The sequence below is a fragment of a genome, unplaced genomic scaffold (assembly GCF_019419815.1).
Source record: "Pyrus x bretschneideri cultivar Hongxiangsu unplaced genomic scaffold, Pyrus_bretschneideri_v1 Contig68, whole genome shotgun sequence".
In the NCBI taxonomy this organism is placed as follows: Eukaryota; Viridiplantae; Streptophyta; class Magnoliopsida; order Rosales; family Rosaceae; genus Pyrus; species Pyrus x bretschneideri.
Window position 1 is genome coordinate 1,067,004 of NW_025999807.1, and position 17,619 is coordinate 1,084,622.

Below are 17,619 nucleotides of genomic sequence, written 5' to 3' on the forward strand. Positions count from 1 at the left end.
CATATCAGGTTGGATTTATTTAATAGGATGGTCTAGGAACTGTGCTCAGTAGTTTAATTATCTGAGCAAGAAGTCTCGCAAAAGCTACATTTTGAGTAAACAAGAGGCAAACATATGACCATCGGGTAGATGCATCAACCAAAACCATAAAATATTGAAATGGTCCACAAGGTGGTTGAATAGCCCACAAATATTTGTTGAATTCTTTGAAAAAAAGATGAGGTTTTAGCATCAATCTTTGATTGTGATTGCCTAACTACTAACTTTCCTTGAGAACAAGCTTGGCAAGGGTTATCATTTGATATAGCAATATGTCTGCTTAATAATGGATGCCCATTAGAGTTGGTAGTGATCTTACACATCTTGGTGGATCCTAGATGACTCAGACAGTCATGCCAAAACATGTAAATTTTGGATCAATGAACTTTTGGTTCATGACAGTATGTGCTTCAATTGTCTTTATGTATGTATAATACAATCCACTCGATAGACCACGCAAATTCTCCAATTTACGCTTCTGGGTATCATTGGAGGTAATGCATAGATATTCCACATTATCTTTTCATTTCAACGTGGTATCCATTCAAACATATATCTTTAAAACTTAACAAATTTCTTGTAAATCCAGTAGCGTGCAATGTATTTTGTATGGACAATACTGTTCCATTTAGTAACTTGACCTGGGCTTTTCCTAAGCCTTTAATTACATCTGATTGGCATGGTATTGTTATTACCTTTGATTTTGTAAGTATTAAGCTTGAGAAATACTTTCGATCTCGAAGTATTGTATATGTCGTTATGCTGTCTATAAGACAAATATCTTCGCCATTGTTCTTGTTTTGAGGACAATTAGAGTTAAAAGCAAGCTTTATGAGTAGAACAATTAGAGTTAAAAACAATTTATTTATAATAAAAATGAAATTGCAATGCCACTTTTTATTGAATTGAAATACAAGCTTTAAACTACAAGTTCAGATAATAAAGCAAAAATACATTGAACATAAAATGATTTAAACAAATCGATATACTTCATTCCCTCTTTCCTGCAACGAAGTCAGAAACATCCAGATGGGTTGTGTTCAATTGACCTCATAAATCGAACATTGGATTAGATATATCCATTGGTTTCGACACTTTTTTCTTTGAGGCAGGCTTGACACAGATCCACTAGATGTTTTGGGATATGGCATGTATGCATTGAGTGCCCATTGCCACCACACCTTTGGTAGACTTCTTCATGATTTCTAGGAGTGTTATTTATATAAGGTTTACCCTTGTGCCGGTTTACATTTTTGAAGTTCAGGCCTGGATTATGCCTTGAACCCATGTTGTAAAACTGGACGCCATGGTTCTTGCCTTTCACATTCCATCGACCTCACTTGTGGTCACATCTTCGTCTGTAATTATTGTCACGAGGTAAGGTGGTGTTTGCTTCAAGAGAAGCATCATTCGCTTTTGGGAATGGAGCTGACCCAGTTGGTCGGGACTGATATTTTTTATCAGGAGCACATTGTTCTGTTAAGCCACCAGGGGCACTAATATCAACTAGTCGCAGTAAAGTCTTGCTCTGTATACTGCTGTTGTAAGACCATGTTGGAGGCATGAAAAGTATTGAAAGTCTTTTCCAACATATCTTCCTCAATGATAGTCCCCCACAAAGTTTCATTTGGGAGCCAATTCTGAACATTGCAAAGTTATATTCAGCAACCGTCTTATAATCCTGGATTCTCAAGTGTGTCCACTCATAACAAGCTCTTGGGAGAATTACCGTTGTCTGGTGATTATACCTATTCTTCAATGCATTCTAGAGTACCAATAGGTCTTCAGCTGTTAGGTACTCGCTCTTTAATCCTTCATCGAGGTGGCGACGAATAAAGATCATGGCTTTCGCCCGATCTTGAGAGGGATTCATTCTTACCCTCCTTGATGGTGTCTCCAAGATGTTCTGCCTCCAAATGGATCTTGGTATCCACTGCCCAGGTAAGGTAGGTTTTTTCCAGTGATATCAAGGGCAACAAAATCAAGATTTTCCAAGTTCGCCATTTTCTTTTTTTTTTTTTTTGGAAAAGAAAAATGTGATGTGTAAGAACTTGTAATAATATTGATTCTGGAGGGATGTAATGTTAGAACTTCTGGTTCTTACAAATTTTTTATTTTTATCTTCAGACCAAATTGATAAGCACTTGAAACTTCAGGCTCGAGATTTACATAAACTGGACATTAATTAAAAAATATTAGGTAGTTAGTAATACTCACTACACAGACACTGCCATCAATATGAGTATTATTATTAGAAAGAAAGAAAATTAATGAGGAAGGTAGAAAAAAAAAGAAAAAATAGGTAGTGAATAATCCTCACTACATAGGCTCTACCATCAGTATTGAGTATTACTGACAGAAAGAAGGAAAATTAATAAGGACGGCGATTGTACCACACCACTCTTATTAAAATAATAGTGTAGAATGAGCAATTATATTGCACCAGCAAAAATTGCAGTAAAATTAAATATGCAATGGAGGAAGAGAAGGGAAGAGACAGAGAGAGGGAAATGTTTTTGTAATTTTGTATTGAATGTTTCCAAAAATATCCATTCTGCTCAACCCCACCAAATTGATTACATATATGATTCCACTAACACCAAATGCCAGCTGGCCATACGACTACCACAACTTGATTACTACTTATTACAGTACTATTAAGCTACTAATTGCAAACAGATAACCACAATCGTAACAATATATGTGGAAATTTTCCATTGCAACGCATTAAATCTTTGTCTTTTTTCATCTTCTTGCAGGCAGTTATCAATTATGGTGCGTCTTGGTATGTCTCTTTCTTCTAGTATTTTGGAAACTATAAGCAATTCAATTTTGCACACAAGGTGTTCGATGAATTGCCTCCCACTCAATTGCTTCGATTTGGTCTTGTTTTCAGGTGCCGTGTGTGTAGCCAAATCCTTCCTGCATTCTGTCATCTGAGTAATAGTTTCGCCAAGCTCTCTTTCATCTATGCGGACATTGATGAATGCCCCGAAACAACCCAGCATATTCGCTACACGACCACCTTCCATTTCTACCGGGATGGCAAAGGGGTTGATGAGATGTTTGGTGCTGGAGAAGAGCGGTTGCATGATCAGTTGTGGTTGCATTCGTGAATCGGGACATGTTAGGGATAATTGTTTTGAACATTTTAGCTATGGGTGCTGTCATCCAAGCTATTGCATTAGTTGATGTTCCAGAAGCTCAAAAGATTGGATTTTCTCACGTCCAGCAATGAAATTTGAATATTGCAGTCTACGATTATACAATTACTTGATTTCAATCGTTCGTAATGAGCTTCTACTTTGGCATAGAATCCTCAACAGTCAAGATTCTAGGTTCAGAAAAAATGGGAACATGAAAAATGATAAAACAACGAAAGACAACGCAACAAAATACTACCGGCTCCTAACTTTGCTGCTGCCTCAACTAACCGCACACATCTCGTCTTCTCAACTCTAACTTGAGCCTTGAAATGTAGACCTCGACATTCAACGCATGCGTTGAAAGTTTCTTATTCTTCTCTAACGTTATGAACAACGGCTATGATGGTAACCACCTTTACGAAACTAGCTCGTTATGTTAAGCCTTTGGCTTGAGGATCTTGATGGTCTCCCATGTGAAATCTGGATCATCGCGTCCAAAATGACCATAAGCAGCAGTCTTTTGGTACCTGAAGTTGCCTCCTCTTTTCAAATCAAGGTTGAGGGCAATCATTCCCGGCCTAAAGTCAAAGTTCTCCTTGATGAGAACCAATATGTCCTTGTCTGGGATTTTTCCAGTTTTGTAGGTATCCACGAAAACCGACAGGGGATCTGGGACGCCAATTGCATAAGAAACCTGAACAATACAGCGGCGAGCAAGCCCGGATGCAACAACACTTTTTGCTGCCTGCCTTACAATGTATGCACCACTACGGTCAACCTTGGTTGGATCTTTTCCAGAGAAAGCACCACCACCATGAGCACCCCAACCACCATAGGTGTCTATAATTATCTTCCGGCCAGTGAGCCCAGCATCTCCATGGGGTCCTCCAATGACGAATCGACCTGAAGGGTTCAAGTGGTAGATAGTTTTGTCATCAATGAATTGAGCTGGGACGACAGGTTTGATCACATGTTCCTTCAAATCAGCAGCAATCTGCTCATTTGTGACAGTCTCATCATGTTGGGTTGAGATGAGGATGGTGTGCACCCGAATAGGGACCATGGCCCCGTTCTCGTTCTGGTACTCAACAGTCACTTGGGTCTTACCATCGGGCCTCAGCCATGGGACCGTCTTATTCTTTCTGACCTCCGTAAGCTTGGCACCAATCTTGGTAGCAAGGACATGGGTGAGTGGCATGAACTCAGGTGTCTCATCAGTGGCATAACCAAACATGTGGCCTTGGTCGCCAGCTCCAATTTCCTCGGGCTTCTTGGTAAGGTGACCATGAACTCCCTCTGCAATTTCTGGGCTTTGTTTCTCAATGTTGACGAGGACTTTGCAGTTGTCAGCATCAAGGCCTACATCAGCTGATGTAAACCCAATTCCTCTGCAAGTGTCTCGGACTATTTTCTCGTAATCTACTTTCGCTTTTGTTGTGATCTCACCGAAGACCATGACCATGTTGGTTTTCGTACATGTCTCGCATGCAACTTTGCTCTCCGGGTCTTGTTCCAAGCAAGCATCGAGAACGGCATCTGAGACTTGGTCGCAAAGCTTGTCGGGATGTCCCTCGTTGACAGATTCGGAGGTGAAGAGGAACGTTTCCATCTCTAGACTGAGAAAAACCAAAAATAATACGAATCACTTCTCTATTTCGACAAGAAAACTGAAATCTCAAGAAAAAATTATACAAGCCTGTGAAATATGAAAGCATGCATAAAATGTCACATGCTATGCCAAGTCTAAACAATTCCCACCTTCCCTACCGATGAAATCCGAATTTCGATTACAAAAATCTAGACAACGATGAACAAGAATTAGCTACAGATATCGGCAAACCAATACACATTTAACACAATTCTAGATCTAATTAAACACCACAATTCTTCAAGAGATCCAACGATAAAATTCAGACCATACAATTACAAAACCATAAACACCAAATCCTCAAATTATTAATCATATAGCTATATGATCTGATTATATATGATTTACGTAAATGAACATCGTTGTGTCGTTGATATAGGATCTGCAACAAAATGTTAAAATATGTTTATTACAGTTAATTGTCCTAAATTTAAATGTTACAAAAAATCCCTCAAATGTAATGAAGGAATTGGATCCAAAGAAACAAATGACATGCAAATCAAAAAGCAAAAATCGGTCGGTCCTACATTGTTCGAAGCAATTACGAAATATTGGATCGAGATCGAAAGTAGAACATGAACGAACCTCTGTGTGTGCGAGCGAGAGAGGAGAAGGAAGGATAAGAGAGACGCGAAAAAAAAATGAAAGAGAGGGATGCGGAGATTGGAGAGTTGTATTTATATATAGGAAGCAAAGTTACGTCTGACTCGTTCTTTCTCTAACATTTGGCTTTGGTCGTACTGGGTCCTACTTAGTTGCCATGTGGACTTTCACTAGCCAATCAGAACTTGCCAACTCGGCATGTATATAGTTGTGGGACAAGTTTAGTTTACCCATGCAGTATGAAGGTTTGTAAACGGATCGGATTGCATGTATATAGTTGTGGGGAACTAGTTCAACACATTGAATCCTAAACCCTAATTCGACCACGGTTCTTTCTTGTAAATAATTTTGTTTTTACAAATGATAACATTAGTAGGTTAAATTATTAACATTGTCACTTTGGCATTCCTATTTGATGCAAGTCATGTTTGAGCTGCCTCATAAGTTGTGTGGAAGATGAATTAGCATTATGAATGGGAAGAGGAGGGAGATAAGGGGGGTTTTTTGGGGGGGGGGGGGGGGGGTGATGGTGATGGGGGAGTCCACATTTGATTAGCTTATTTAGTGATGTGATAGAAACTAACACACAAATTAAACCCTTTTTATGTAGTTGTAGTATGTGAAAGTAGGGATCGTTCTAGGTCGGGGATTAGAAGGGCCTCTAATCTACAAATTAGACTCAATCACACTTAACTATACTTAAAAACAGAAAACTAGACTCTAATGACTTAAAACAAGCTAAATTGACCTAAACAACACAAAACTAAGTTAAAATGACTCAAAACATGAACGGGAGAGTGATTTGAATGAAAATCTAACTTAACTTGACTCAAAACACTAAAAAGAAACTAGTTTGAACATATTCTAACTAAAAGACACGAAATATAAAGGGGGAAGTGGTTTTGATGAAATTAAAGTAAAAACAAACAGATCTAAAGACTCTAAACAACTTTGGACGAAATTGGGTGTTTAAATGGGTGAATGGTTAGCTAGAGGGTTCTTCTCCACACATGACACATATGCATACAAATCGTTTCCAGTTATTATTCCTATAAACCATGAATGACAACGCCCAAAGTTAACAGTGAACTGCACAAATTAACTCTCAGATTTTCCTAATTTCATTGAATTGGATGGATAACGCATCGGTAACCAAATTATTCTTCAATAGTTCCCTACATGAACAACATAATAGAGATACAATCAAAGATCGTTAAGCTTTGTGAAAATCATAAGCATTGACATGACATTCGTAACTATGAACTGCATGATACTCCTGCCATGGATTTACTTAACATGATTGTGACTAGCAACCTCCACTACTTATAAATATAAGTTCATAACGATTAGGTGAAATTCCCTTATATTTTAGCATCAAATTCATGCATGCAAACTAAGTATGCATCCTTAATCAACATACAAGAATAAGTTATCAATCAAACAGATAAGTAAATCACATTCATGTTTTACGAAACAATAACTGGAGGAAATCAATTCATATCACATATATGTTCATGGCTTTGAATCCACCTCTAGCTAAAATGAGTTTAGTTCCTTATGTTCGCACTGAAACAAAGATAACTTAAATTAAACATTGAAAGCAAAAGATAGAATACACCTAAGAACGTTCTAGCAATCCAAGCTTGAATGGCAAGGCACAGCTCCAATGGTCTCCTCTCCTTTCTCCTTGCAAAGTTGCGGCACTAGATGGATTTGTGTGTATGATTGATGTGTGGTGTGAATTGTGATGAGAGATGGGTCATGAATGAAGGCTGCTGATAGGAGCATATTTAGGCGACTTACTTAGCTTGTTTTTGTGCATCTATGTTGTTAATTCATAGTTGTTTTAGTAGTTTAAGCCATTTTCGTGTGTTTTTAGGTTCATATGGCTAAGGAAGCAAAAAGATGCATTTTGGAGCAAAATTGGGCTTGGAATGGATAGCATATGATTGGAGCCAAAGTGTTGGACGAATTTGAAGGCCTTGTATTCATTTTGGACATAAAACAAAGGGCCTAGCCCATTCTCTCTTAAACCAACCCCAAGGCCATGCATTTCCTTCCAATTCCAAAGCCCACAATCACTTCAAAAGCCATGCAAAGAACCATCCATTCCATCAAAAACAATCCATCAATTCACATGCAAAACCACCATTAACACACATGCACCCAAACAAAGCCAACCTAGCTAACCCTACATGCATTCTTTATGCAACTCTTCATCATTCCACCATTCATTCTTTATTCCACAAACAAGTCACATGCATTTCCACCTTCCTACTTCATCATTTCACCACATTCTCCCTCTTTAACTCATTTCATTATTCATTCACTTTGCATTCATTCAATTCCACCCCACATGCACCCTTTATTCTTCATCATTGCAACCATGGCACATTTACACCAACAAAACAACTCCCATGCCATGGCCTACTCATATTCCCATTTCCTTTCCAACATCTCACATGCATTTCCACCTTCCTACTTCATCATTTCACCACATTTTCCCTTTTATTTCCACATGCAATTCTTCATCATTGCAGCCACAAACACCTTAAACAAATAGCCATATACATCTCCACTCCTCCTATAAATACCCTTGCATTCATTCATTCAAAAATCATCTCATCTCATTCACAACACAACACACCACAAACACTTCCCTAGCCGTGAGTTTCTCTCCCTTAGAATCCAAAAACCATCTTCCATTCCCACCACTCCTCATCCATTTCCATAATTTCCCAACACTTCCATCCCCCCAACCAACTATCCCTAGACCTTATGCTACAATAAAGAGGAAGATAAGAGGGCCTAAACGTTCATACAATTCAAGATTGAGTTGTTGGAATGTTTAGGCGTTTCTTTGATTTCAATGTTTAATTTCAATTCTCTTTGTTTTGTACGTATGAGGAAATAAACCCCCTTTAGCTAGGGGGTGATTCGAAACTATGTTTATGTTTGTAATATGATTTGATTACTTTTAATTACGTTTCATAAGTTGTGAATTCAATTTGTTTAACTGTTTGATTGATAACCTATTTATGTATGTTTATTAAGAATGAATGCTTAATTTTCATGCATGAATTTGACGCTAGAATATAAGTGAGTTTCACGTAATAGTTATGAACTTATATTCACAAGTAGTGGAGGTTGCTTATAAACAATCGTGTTAAACATATTCTTGGCATAAGTTTCATGCAATCATAGTAACGAATGCCTCGTCAACACTTATAGTTTTCATGATGCTTAATGATTCTTGCTTGTATCTCTATTATGCAATTCATGTAGGGAACTTGTGAGGAATGCTTTGGATTGTCGTATGCAATCATCCAATTCATTAACTTAAGGAAAACTTGACGGTTAATTTAAGCGGACCTAATTAACCCGGGGCGTTGAGAATTCATGGTTTATTGAAAAGCAATTAGACATCGTTTTGTATGCAAGTATAACATATGTGGAGATGAACCCCTTAGCTAGCTTCCCATCCATTCATTTCCGTCAAATCCATATTTACAATTTGTTTTATTTCCAAGTTTCCATTTTTAGTTTAAATTCATCCAAATCCAATCCCCCTTTACTTAATTGTTCAATTTAGTTAGAAATCAATTTAGTTTGTGTTTTTAAAGCATTTTGAGTCTTTTGGTTTGTCTTAGTGTTTTAACGTTTAGTTTCACATTCTTTGAGTCTAGTTTAGTGTTTTATCTTGTTTTTACGTTTTTGAGTCAGTTTCCAAGAGATTAACAATCCCTCCTAATCCCCGGTCCAGAACGATCCCTACTTACATACTTACTACAATTGACGAAAAGAGGGTTTAATTTGTGTGCGTATAATTCTCGCATCAAATTTTGGCGCCGTTGCCGGGGATTAGCAACTTTGCTAATCCCTTGGATTGTTTTATTTTCGTTTGTTTTTATTTTTCCAGATTCTTAAATTTGTTTTGTTTCTTGTTTTAGGTACTAGTTCATGACTCGGAGTTCTCATCCGATTCGTGAACATATCCTGGAGTGATTGGGTTCATCGTCCGGCTGTACGACGTTAAAGCAAGCGCTACTTGGGAGGCAACCCAATACAGTAAATAAAACTTTTGCTTGTTCATTGATTTTTTTCGATAAATTACAATTGTATCTAAACATGGCATAAAGATGGAGCCTTTACAAAGGTTGTGTACGTGAGGCCCCACTACATGGCAACACTATCGGAGCAGGAGGCATCGGAGCAAGAGGCATCGGAGCAGGAGGCATCGGAGCAGGAGGCATCGGAGCAGGAGGCATAGGAGCGAGAGGCACCGAAGATAGATCATTCAAGGCCCCAAACCTTGGTGGAACGCTGGATGACCCAGGAAAGAGGTGCCTCTGGAAGAAAGCTGCAAACCGTTGACGGTCATCAAGCTCATCAAGCTTCCTCTTCATGCCTGTTGAATAATTGTTGGCAAGCACGTGCAAACTTCGGTTCTCGTACTTAAGCTGTTTGATCTCCTGCTTAAGACTCTCCACCTCCGCCATCAAGGATTCAACCTGACGGGAGCGAGCAAGAAGGCGTTGGCCCATGTTGGACACAGAGCCAGCGCACTGAACACTCAGAGCCAGGGATTCTTGAACGGCCAACTCATCGGACCGTCCTGAAAGCAGCTGACTGTTTTTGGGAGTGAGGAGGTTCCGAGCCACTATCGTAGCCGTTGTGGGATCCGTCATCACAGAGTCCTCATCTGTAAAAGGGCCATGGGAAGATAAGAAAGACGGGCACCATACCTTACCCTGACGAGGCGCGACCGGGTCACTGCTTAGACTCAAATCTAAGCAAATGTTCGATGGGTTGGATGAGCTAGCCATTGTTCAAGAAGTTAAAAGAAAAGGGTTGGATGGAGGAAAATCTCGACGGGCCGAAGATGATTTTTGGGAAGTCTTCAAAGTGTGCAGATAGAGGTGATCGATCACCTCTATTAAAGGATAGGCGACACAATCACCAATTCAGCATTGAAGAGACACCGCTCTTCAAAAACCGGATTTTCTGGCGTAAAGATCGCCAGCTCTTCAGACGCAATCCAAGCTTTTCAGAAAGCGTGTGCAAATTTGTCAAAAGTTCCCAGCTTTTCAGAAGACGCGTGGAATGCGAGAAATCAGCTGCACACTTTAGCCGACAAACGTGGGTGACAAAGCCGAAAGCTTCCGGCTTTCCAGAAAGCGAGTGCAACTTTGTCAAAAGCTCCCGGCTTTTCAGAAGACGCGTGCCACTTTGTCAAAAGCTCCCAGCTTTTCAGAAGACGCGTGGAGGACATTGCAGCATCCGCACTGCCATTTGCCATTACAATTCCTATATACATCAACCTTCATGGCAAGGCATACACCCACAAATGCATAATTTTCCTTCTCAGCCGAAAATGTAAGCTGCAACCAACCCTCTCAAACATGCTCAGATTTCTCCTTCTTTTGAGATCACACTTTCAAACATGGATGTATCCCCCAAAGAAGATACCAAATGTCTGCAGTACGAATGAGGAAGAGGAAACGGTGGATCGAAACATGTGGATTCATTCGCTGCCTCTTCGAAAACAAAGGTATCTCATATCATCAAGGGCGAAAGCAAAGGTATCTCATATCATGCTCTTTCCCTGTCTTTTCCATTGTCCTTGATATTACTTGCATGGCAAAGTGAAATAAGCAATCAGCCGGCACTTGGAGTCTATCTGGACTCTATTCCCTGGTTGCTTACCTAGCTTTGCTGAGCTATCCTCTAACCCTCTTCAATACGAATTGGAGAGATTGAACAAAGAAACAGATAAGAGGAGGAAGCTCAGACCTTCGGGGGGGACCAAAGGAAGCCTGCTGCCCAGTTCAAGAGTAGCACAAAGGAAAATCAATGATGGGAGCAGCGCAGTTCAAGAGTAAGCCTGTGGAAACTCAAGATGAAGCCTCACTGCAATCACCAAGGAGAAGATGGAACGAAAACTCCATAACCAGATTTGCATCTCTAAACTCTTCTCTTTGTTAGATACATTCTGCCATGTTTAGTATGTTTAATTGCTGTTTATATGTTTGTTTGTGTTTAGTGTGGTTTTTAACATTGAGGACAATGTTTGTTTTAAGTGTGGGGGAGTGACTAAAGTGTTTTGATGCAAATTCGTAGGGTTTTATCCACCATAACTTCAAATGTTGTTTCTTGCTGTTTTTAAGTGTGTTTAGTGTGTTTTGACTTAAAAATTCGAAAATCACATAAAAATTTGAAAAACATGTTTTGAAAAGCCTAAAAAGAGTGTTTTGAGTCGTTTTTGTGTCGTAGGTCACCTTCCAACACAATGATAAGGATTTGGTTTCTAATTGCATGACTGTTGAAAAGAGTTATAAACATGGAGAAAAGTTTGATTTACTCTTGGTATATGCTTCACATGCAATTATAAAAGAAAAAAATTAGTTATGTAACATGCTTGAAGGAAGGAACTCAAACAAACGCTACAACCCTGAGAGACTTGAGCCTATAACGTTCTTTGGAGAGTATAATCTGTGATTTCTTGTTTTCTAAAGTCGTTGCATGATCTCATTATTCTTTGCTTGGTTACTACTTAGAAGGCGTTTCATCATATAGTTCCAAATGCTAGAACTCATGTCCATTTCATTCAAAGCATGTTATTGATTTGCATAACATATACCAAGATGAAGTTGTGTAGTTGCCACCATAGCCAAATAGCCTCACTTCCCATATTTCGTATATGTTGTAAGTTTTACCCCCGTTGAGCTTTGTTTAGCCTTTATTCTTTGTCAACCCACATTATCCTCACCTAGCCTAGTTTAGGACAATCCACACCTTTGTTCTTAGAAGATAGTGAGCATGACTTAAATGAATTCCTTTTGAGTTACATTATGCAAGAAAATGAGTGTGGGAGAAGGAATGCTTGTTCTGAAGTATGTTTTGAGTTTCAAAAGAAAAGAAAAACAGAAAAGAAAAGAAAGAAAGAAAAAAGAGCTTGAAAAAAATGAAAGAATGAGTGATTAAAGTAAGGGCTCAAAACACCAATTCTGGCCCTAAATTGTCTCCCTTTTTGTTCCAAAGTTGAGTTTTCATTCAAAAGTGAATTCTAAGTTGATTCAATTGCCTTGCTCACTATTTCTTTAAGAACCTTTGTTTTCCATATCCCTTCTTTGTTATCCACACGCCCCAAGCCCCATTACAACCCGTGACTTCAATCTTGAGTGTTATGTGTTTCAATTTGTGGAGTTTGAACTTGGTATGAGCATATGGTGTCACTGGTTCTCGCGTCTAAGTAGTAGCATTCCATTCATGAGATCATAATCTAAACATGCTTATTAACTCCAAAAATTGCGTTCTTTGTGATACATATATGTGAGTGTTCGTTTTCATGTTTACATCAATCTTCTCACATATGACTAGATTAGGGTGTGTAGTTAGAAAATCTGAGTGAAAATTGAGTGCATATCTTGTAAGGAATTGAGCAAATTCTCTAAGGCATGTTACTACATTCAAAACATGGTTTTAAATGCTTAATTGTGAACTAGTATGTGGTGACTATGATTAAGAATGTACTTAAGGGTAAAGATGGCTAAATTCTGTGGGAATAATAATTTTTAACTTTTCATGTGCATTGGAAATCCCTGAAACGATTGTTGGAAGGTGTAGGTTGTGTTTTACGTGTTTAGTGTCGTTTTGTTTATTTGTTTTTATTCTGTTTTGCTCGAGCACTAGCAAAAGATAAGTGTGGGGGAGTTTGATAGGAGCATATTTAGGCGACTTACTTAGCTTGTTTTCGTGCATCTATGTTGTTAATTCATAGTTGTTTTAGTAGTTTAAGCCATTTTCGTGTGTTTTTAGGTTCATATGGCTAAGGAAGCAAAAAGATGCATTTTGGAGCAAAATTGGGCTTGGAATGGATAGCATATGATTGGAGCCAAAGTGTTGGACGAATTTGAAGGCCTTGTATTCATTTTGGACATAAAACAAAGGGCCTAGCCCATTCTCTCTTAAACCAACCCCAAGGCCATGCATTTCCTTCCAATTCCAAAGCCCACAATCACTTCAAAAGCCATGCAAAGAACCATCCATTCCATAAAAAACAATCCATCAATTCACATGCAAAACCACCATTAACACACATGCACCCAAACAAAGCCAACCTAGCTAACCCTACATGCATTCTTTATGCAACTCTTCATCATTCCACCATTCATTCTTTATTCCACAAACAAGTCACATGCATTTCCACCTTCCTACTTCATCATTTCACCACATTCTCCCTCTTTAACTCATTTCATTATTCATTCACTTTGCATTCATTCAATTCCACCCCACATGCACCCTTTATTCTTCATCATTGCAACCATGGCACATTTACACCAACAAAACAACTCCCATGCCATGGCCTACTCATATTCCCATTTCCTTTCCAACATCTCACATGCATTTCCACCTTCCTACTTCATCATTTCACCACATTTTCCCTTTTATTTCCACATGCAATTCTTCATCATTGCAGCCACAAACACCTTAAACAAATAGCCATATACATCTCCACTCCTCCTATAAATACCCTTGCATTCATTCATTCAAAAATCATCTCATCTCATTCACAACACAACACACCACAAACACTTCCCTAGCCGTGAGTTTCTCTCCCTTAGAATCCAAAAACCATCTTCCATTCCCACCACTCCTCATCCATTTCCATAATTTCCCAACACTTCCATCCCCCCAACCAACTATCCCTAGACCTTATGCTACAATAAAGAGGAAGATAAGAGGGCCTAAACGTTCATACAATTCAAGATTGAGTTGTTGGAATGTTTAGGCGTTTCTTTGATTTCAATGTTTAATTTCAATTCTCTTTGTTTTGTACGTATGAGGAAATAAACCCCCTTTAGCTAGGGGGTGATTCGAAACTATGTTTATGTTTGTAATATGATTTGATTACTTTTAATTACGTTTCATAAGTTGTGAATTCAATTTGTTTAACTGTTTGATTGATAACCTATTTATGTATGTTTATTAAGAATGAATGCTTAATTTTCATGCATGAATTTGACGCTAGAATATAAGTGAGTTTCACGTAATAGTTATGAACTTATATTCACAAGTAATGGAGGTTGCTTATAAACAATCGTGTTAAACATATTCTTGGCATAAGTTTCATGCAATCATAGTAACGAATGCCTCGTCAACACTTATAGTTTTCATGATGCTTAATGATTCTTGCTTGTATCTCTATTATGCAATTCATGTAGGGAACTTGTGAGGAATGCTTTGGATTGTCGTATGCAATCATCCAATTCATTAACTTAAGGAAAACTTGACGGTTAATTTAAGCGGACCTAATTAACCCGGGGCGTTGAGAATTCATGGTTTATTGAAAAGCAATTAGACATCGTTTTGTATGCAAGTATAACATATGTGGAGATGAACCCCTTAGCTAGCTTCCCATCCATTCATTTCCGTCAAATCCATATTTACAATTTGTTTTATTTCCAAGTTTCCATTTTTAGTTTAAATTCGTCCAAATCCAATCCCCCTTTACTTAATTGTTCAATTTAGTTAGAAATCAATTTAGTTTGTGTTTTTAAAGCATTTTGAGTCTTTTGGTTTGTCTTAGTGTTTTAACGTTTAGTTTCACATTCTTTGAGTCTAGTTTAGTGTTTTATCTTGTTTTTACGTTTTTGAGTCAGTTTCCAAGAGATTAACAATCCCTCCTAATCCCCGGTCCAGAACGATCCCTACTTACATACTTACTACAATTGACGAAAAGAGGGTTTAATTTGTGTGCGTATAATTCTCGCATCAGCTGCGGCACTATGTATTTATATGGAGAAGGGAGGGCAAGACAAAGGCTGAAAAGGAGGGGAATTAGGACTCTAAATCAACAAAGACCAAGGACACTCTCAATCAGATTCTAGGGAGGACAAGGAATGGTCCTTGCGGCAGAAAACATGACTTCTAGAAGGGTTACATGCGGCATACTTTTAGGGATAGGGATAGTGTTTCTACAAACCTGATATTTAGGTATCCTAATGTCATTTAGATGTCCTCCTTGCAGCTGGATTAAGGTAGCAAAATATTAGGATAGGATAAGATAAGATAAGGTTAGATAAGGTTTGGATAAGATAAGGTAATTTGGATAATGTTTCCTTCTTCTTAGCTGATTCCTTATTTTCCAAGTCTTGAATCAATTCTTCCAGATGTTAAGCACATTCCTAGCCTCCTTTGGTCTTCAAAAACGTCCATCCACCTTTCTCCATGCATGTGCTATCCATTCCAAGCCCAAAACTGCTCTAAAATGCTCCAAATTGCACTTTCTTGCCAACTTTGTCATTTGGATCTACAAACACACGAAAATAGCTTAAACATTATAATAAATAGAAAATAATTGAGTAAATGTAAGGAAATAAGCTAACTAAGTAGCATAAATATGCTCCTATCATTTAGGCAATTAGTTACTAAGGCGATTATAAGTAGTTTGTTTATAGTTAGTAGATGTAAATCACAGTCATGGACAGAGGGAGGTAAGGCCTTTGGCGGGGGGGAGGGTACAATGCCCCCTCTCACTCTTTTTTTTGCATTCAAAATTAGGGAAAACTAACAAAAAGTCCAAAAAAAACTTTAGTTTTAATGAAAAATGACAAATGAAGGTGTAGTGAATAGTACCAGGGAAAGGTAAAATGTGGTTAATTTTTCATTAAAAGTGAATAGTACTGGGAGTGTTTCGTTAAAACTCCCTAAACATTATTCTATTAATCATATTAAAATAGTGAAAAATCCTCTTTTAGTTTTTAAATGCCCCTCCTTCCTTTTTTTTCCCCCTCACACACTAATGTCTAAACCTTGTTGAGTTGCATGTATTTGGTTAATTAATACGAATGAGTATTAGACTGTCAATACAACAATTAAAGACAATTAGACAATAGAGTAATAAAATTAGGCACGTTGTAACTAATTTTTTCAACATTTGTGAAAAAACTAGCTTTATTTGTCCAAAAAAGGAGCTTAAATTTTTTAAGGTGGGCTCTTAGTTAAATTTCTGGCTTTGTCCTTGTTTGATAGCCCTAATCGGATCTAAAGATGATGATATATTGCTATACATTCGGGAATATGATAAATTATGTGACAACTTGTCCCTAATTTTACGATAATATAAATTTGAAAAGTGTGAATTGATGAAAATGTCCCTAGAGGCAAAGATTTTCACTTCCATTGACCATTGTTTAGAGAGACGTATGACTCATTCTTTTAGTATATTTGTGTAGTACTTGTTGATACAAGCGTGCGAGCATAAACGGAATGTAATTTGGAGCTATAATGAATGAGTTACTAACGTTTAAAGTCGGGGGCATTCCAGTAAATTTAACCTTCACTCTAAAAGGCTTTAGATTTTCTGGAGCAATGTGATGTGCCACATGTGTGGTTGGGATGAAAGGAAAGAAGAGAAATGAGAGATATGGACGGTTGGGATGAATGGGAGATGAGAGAAAATGAGGGATTAGAGGGCTGCCTAATCAGAAACAAGAGAAGAAGGGAGGGGATAGGAGAGAAAAAAAAGAAGAAGAGGGAATTGGATCCCTTTGGCTTTCCTCAACCTCCAATCACTACTAAACCTCATCACAACATCCCATCATCTCGTTCTAGCCAAAATGGACAAGAATTGGTTACGATTTCACGAAGTTTGAACCCGTGGGTGCCGCGGAAACCCTTGCCTGAGATCCAACAATTCTGAAATGATTTCATTCAATTACCACCACCAAAACACTCCCCTAGAGGTCAGGAAGAAAGGCCAAAGAGATTTGAGTGCGGCGGATCGAAGCTACCTATTTCTAGGGTTTCCGGCGAGTTCGAGTGAAATTGTGGATTTTTTCGGCTAAATTGGACTTGTCCATAAGTATAAAACTTTCTCTACTCATTGAGATCTTCATTTATGTGAAATTTGGTAATTTTTGGAAATAGTTGATTTTTCCGGTGAGTCGGGGCGACCGGCAGCCACATGCGGTAGCATGTGGCGGCAGAGCGTGGGTTGAGACCCCACCTGACCATCCAAGGCTAATTTGATGCCCCGATTCCATAATTGACATCCATTTAGTGAAATCCTAATGTTTTAATATAGTTTCATAGTGGACCGCTTAGTTGGCCACTACTTGGTTATTATATGAATGGACGATCCAACTGTTGGATTGGTACCCAACTTTAATACGTGATAGC

The 17,619-nt window shown here is 38.3% G+C and overlaps 2 protein-coding genes across 2 annotated transcripts; one reads left to right on the forward strand and one right to left on the reverse strand.

Moving 5' to 3' along the window:
- The first annotated feature begins 1,940 nt into the window (after positions 1–1,940).
- On the forward strand, positions 1,941–3,308 carry LOC125472235 (thioredoxin-like 3-3). Its single transcript, XM_048573429.1, has 3 exons — positions 1,941–1,980; positions 2,719–2,824; positions 2,936–3,308. The coding sequence occupies exons 1-3, from the start codon at positions 1,941–1,943 to the stop codon at positions 3,153–3,155; spliced, it is 366 nt and encodes a 121-aa protein (XP_048429386.1). The 3' UTR covers positions 3,156–3,308.
- Positions 3,309–3,456: 148 nt separating this feature from the next.
- Positions 3,457–5,468, reverse strand: LOC103965676 (S-adenosylmethionine synthase 3). Its single transcript, XM_048573464.1, has 2 exons — positions 5,419–5,468; positions 3,457–4,801 (listed from the first exon to the last, which is right to left on the reverse strand). Exon 2 carries the CDS (start codon positions 4,792–4,794, stop codon positions 3,622–3,624), a length of 1,173 nt encoding a protein of 390 aa, XP_048429421.1. The 5' UTR covers positions 4,795–4,801; positions 5,419–5,468; the 3' UTR covers positions 3,457–3,621.
- Positions 5,469–17,619: the final 12,151 nt, after the last annotated feature.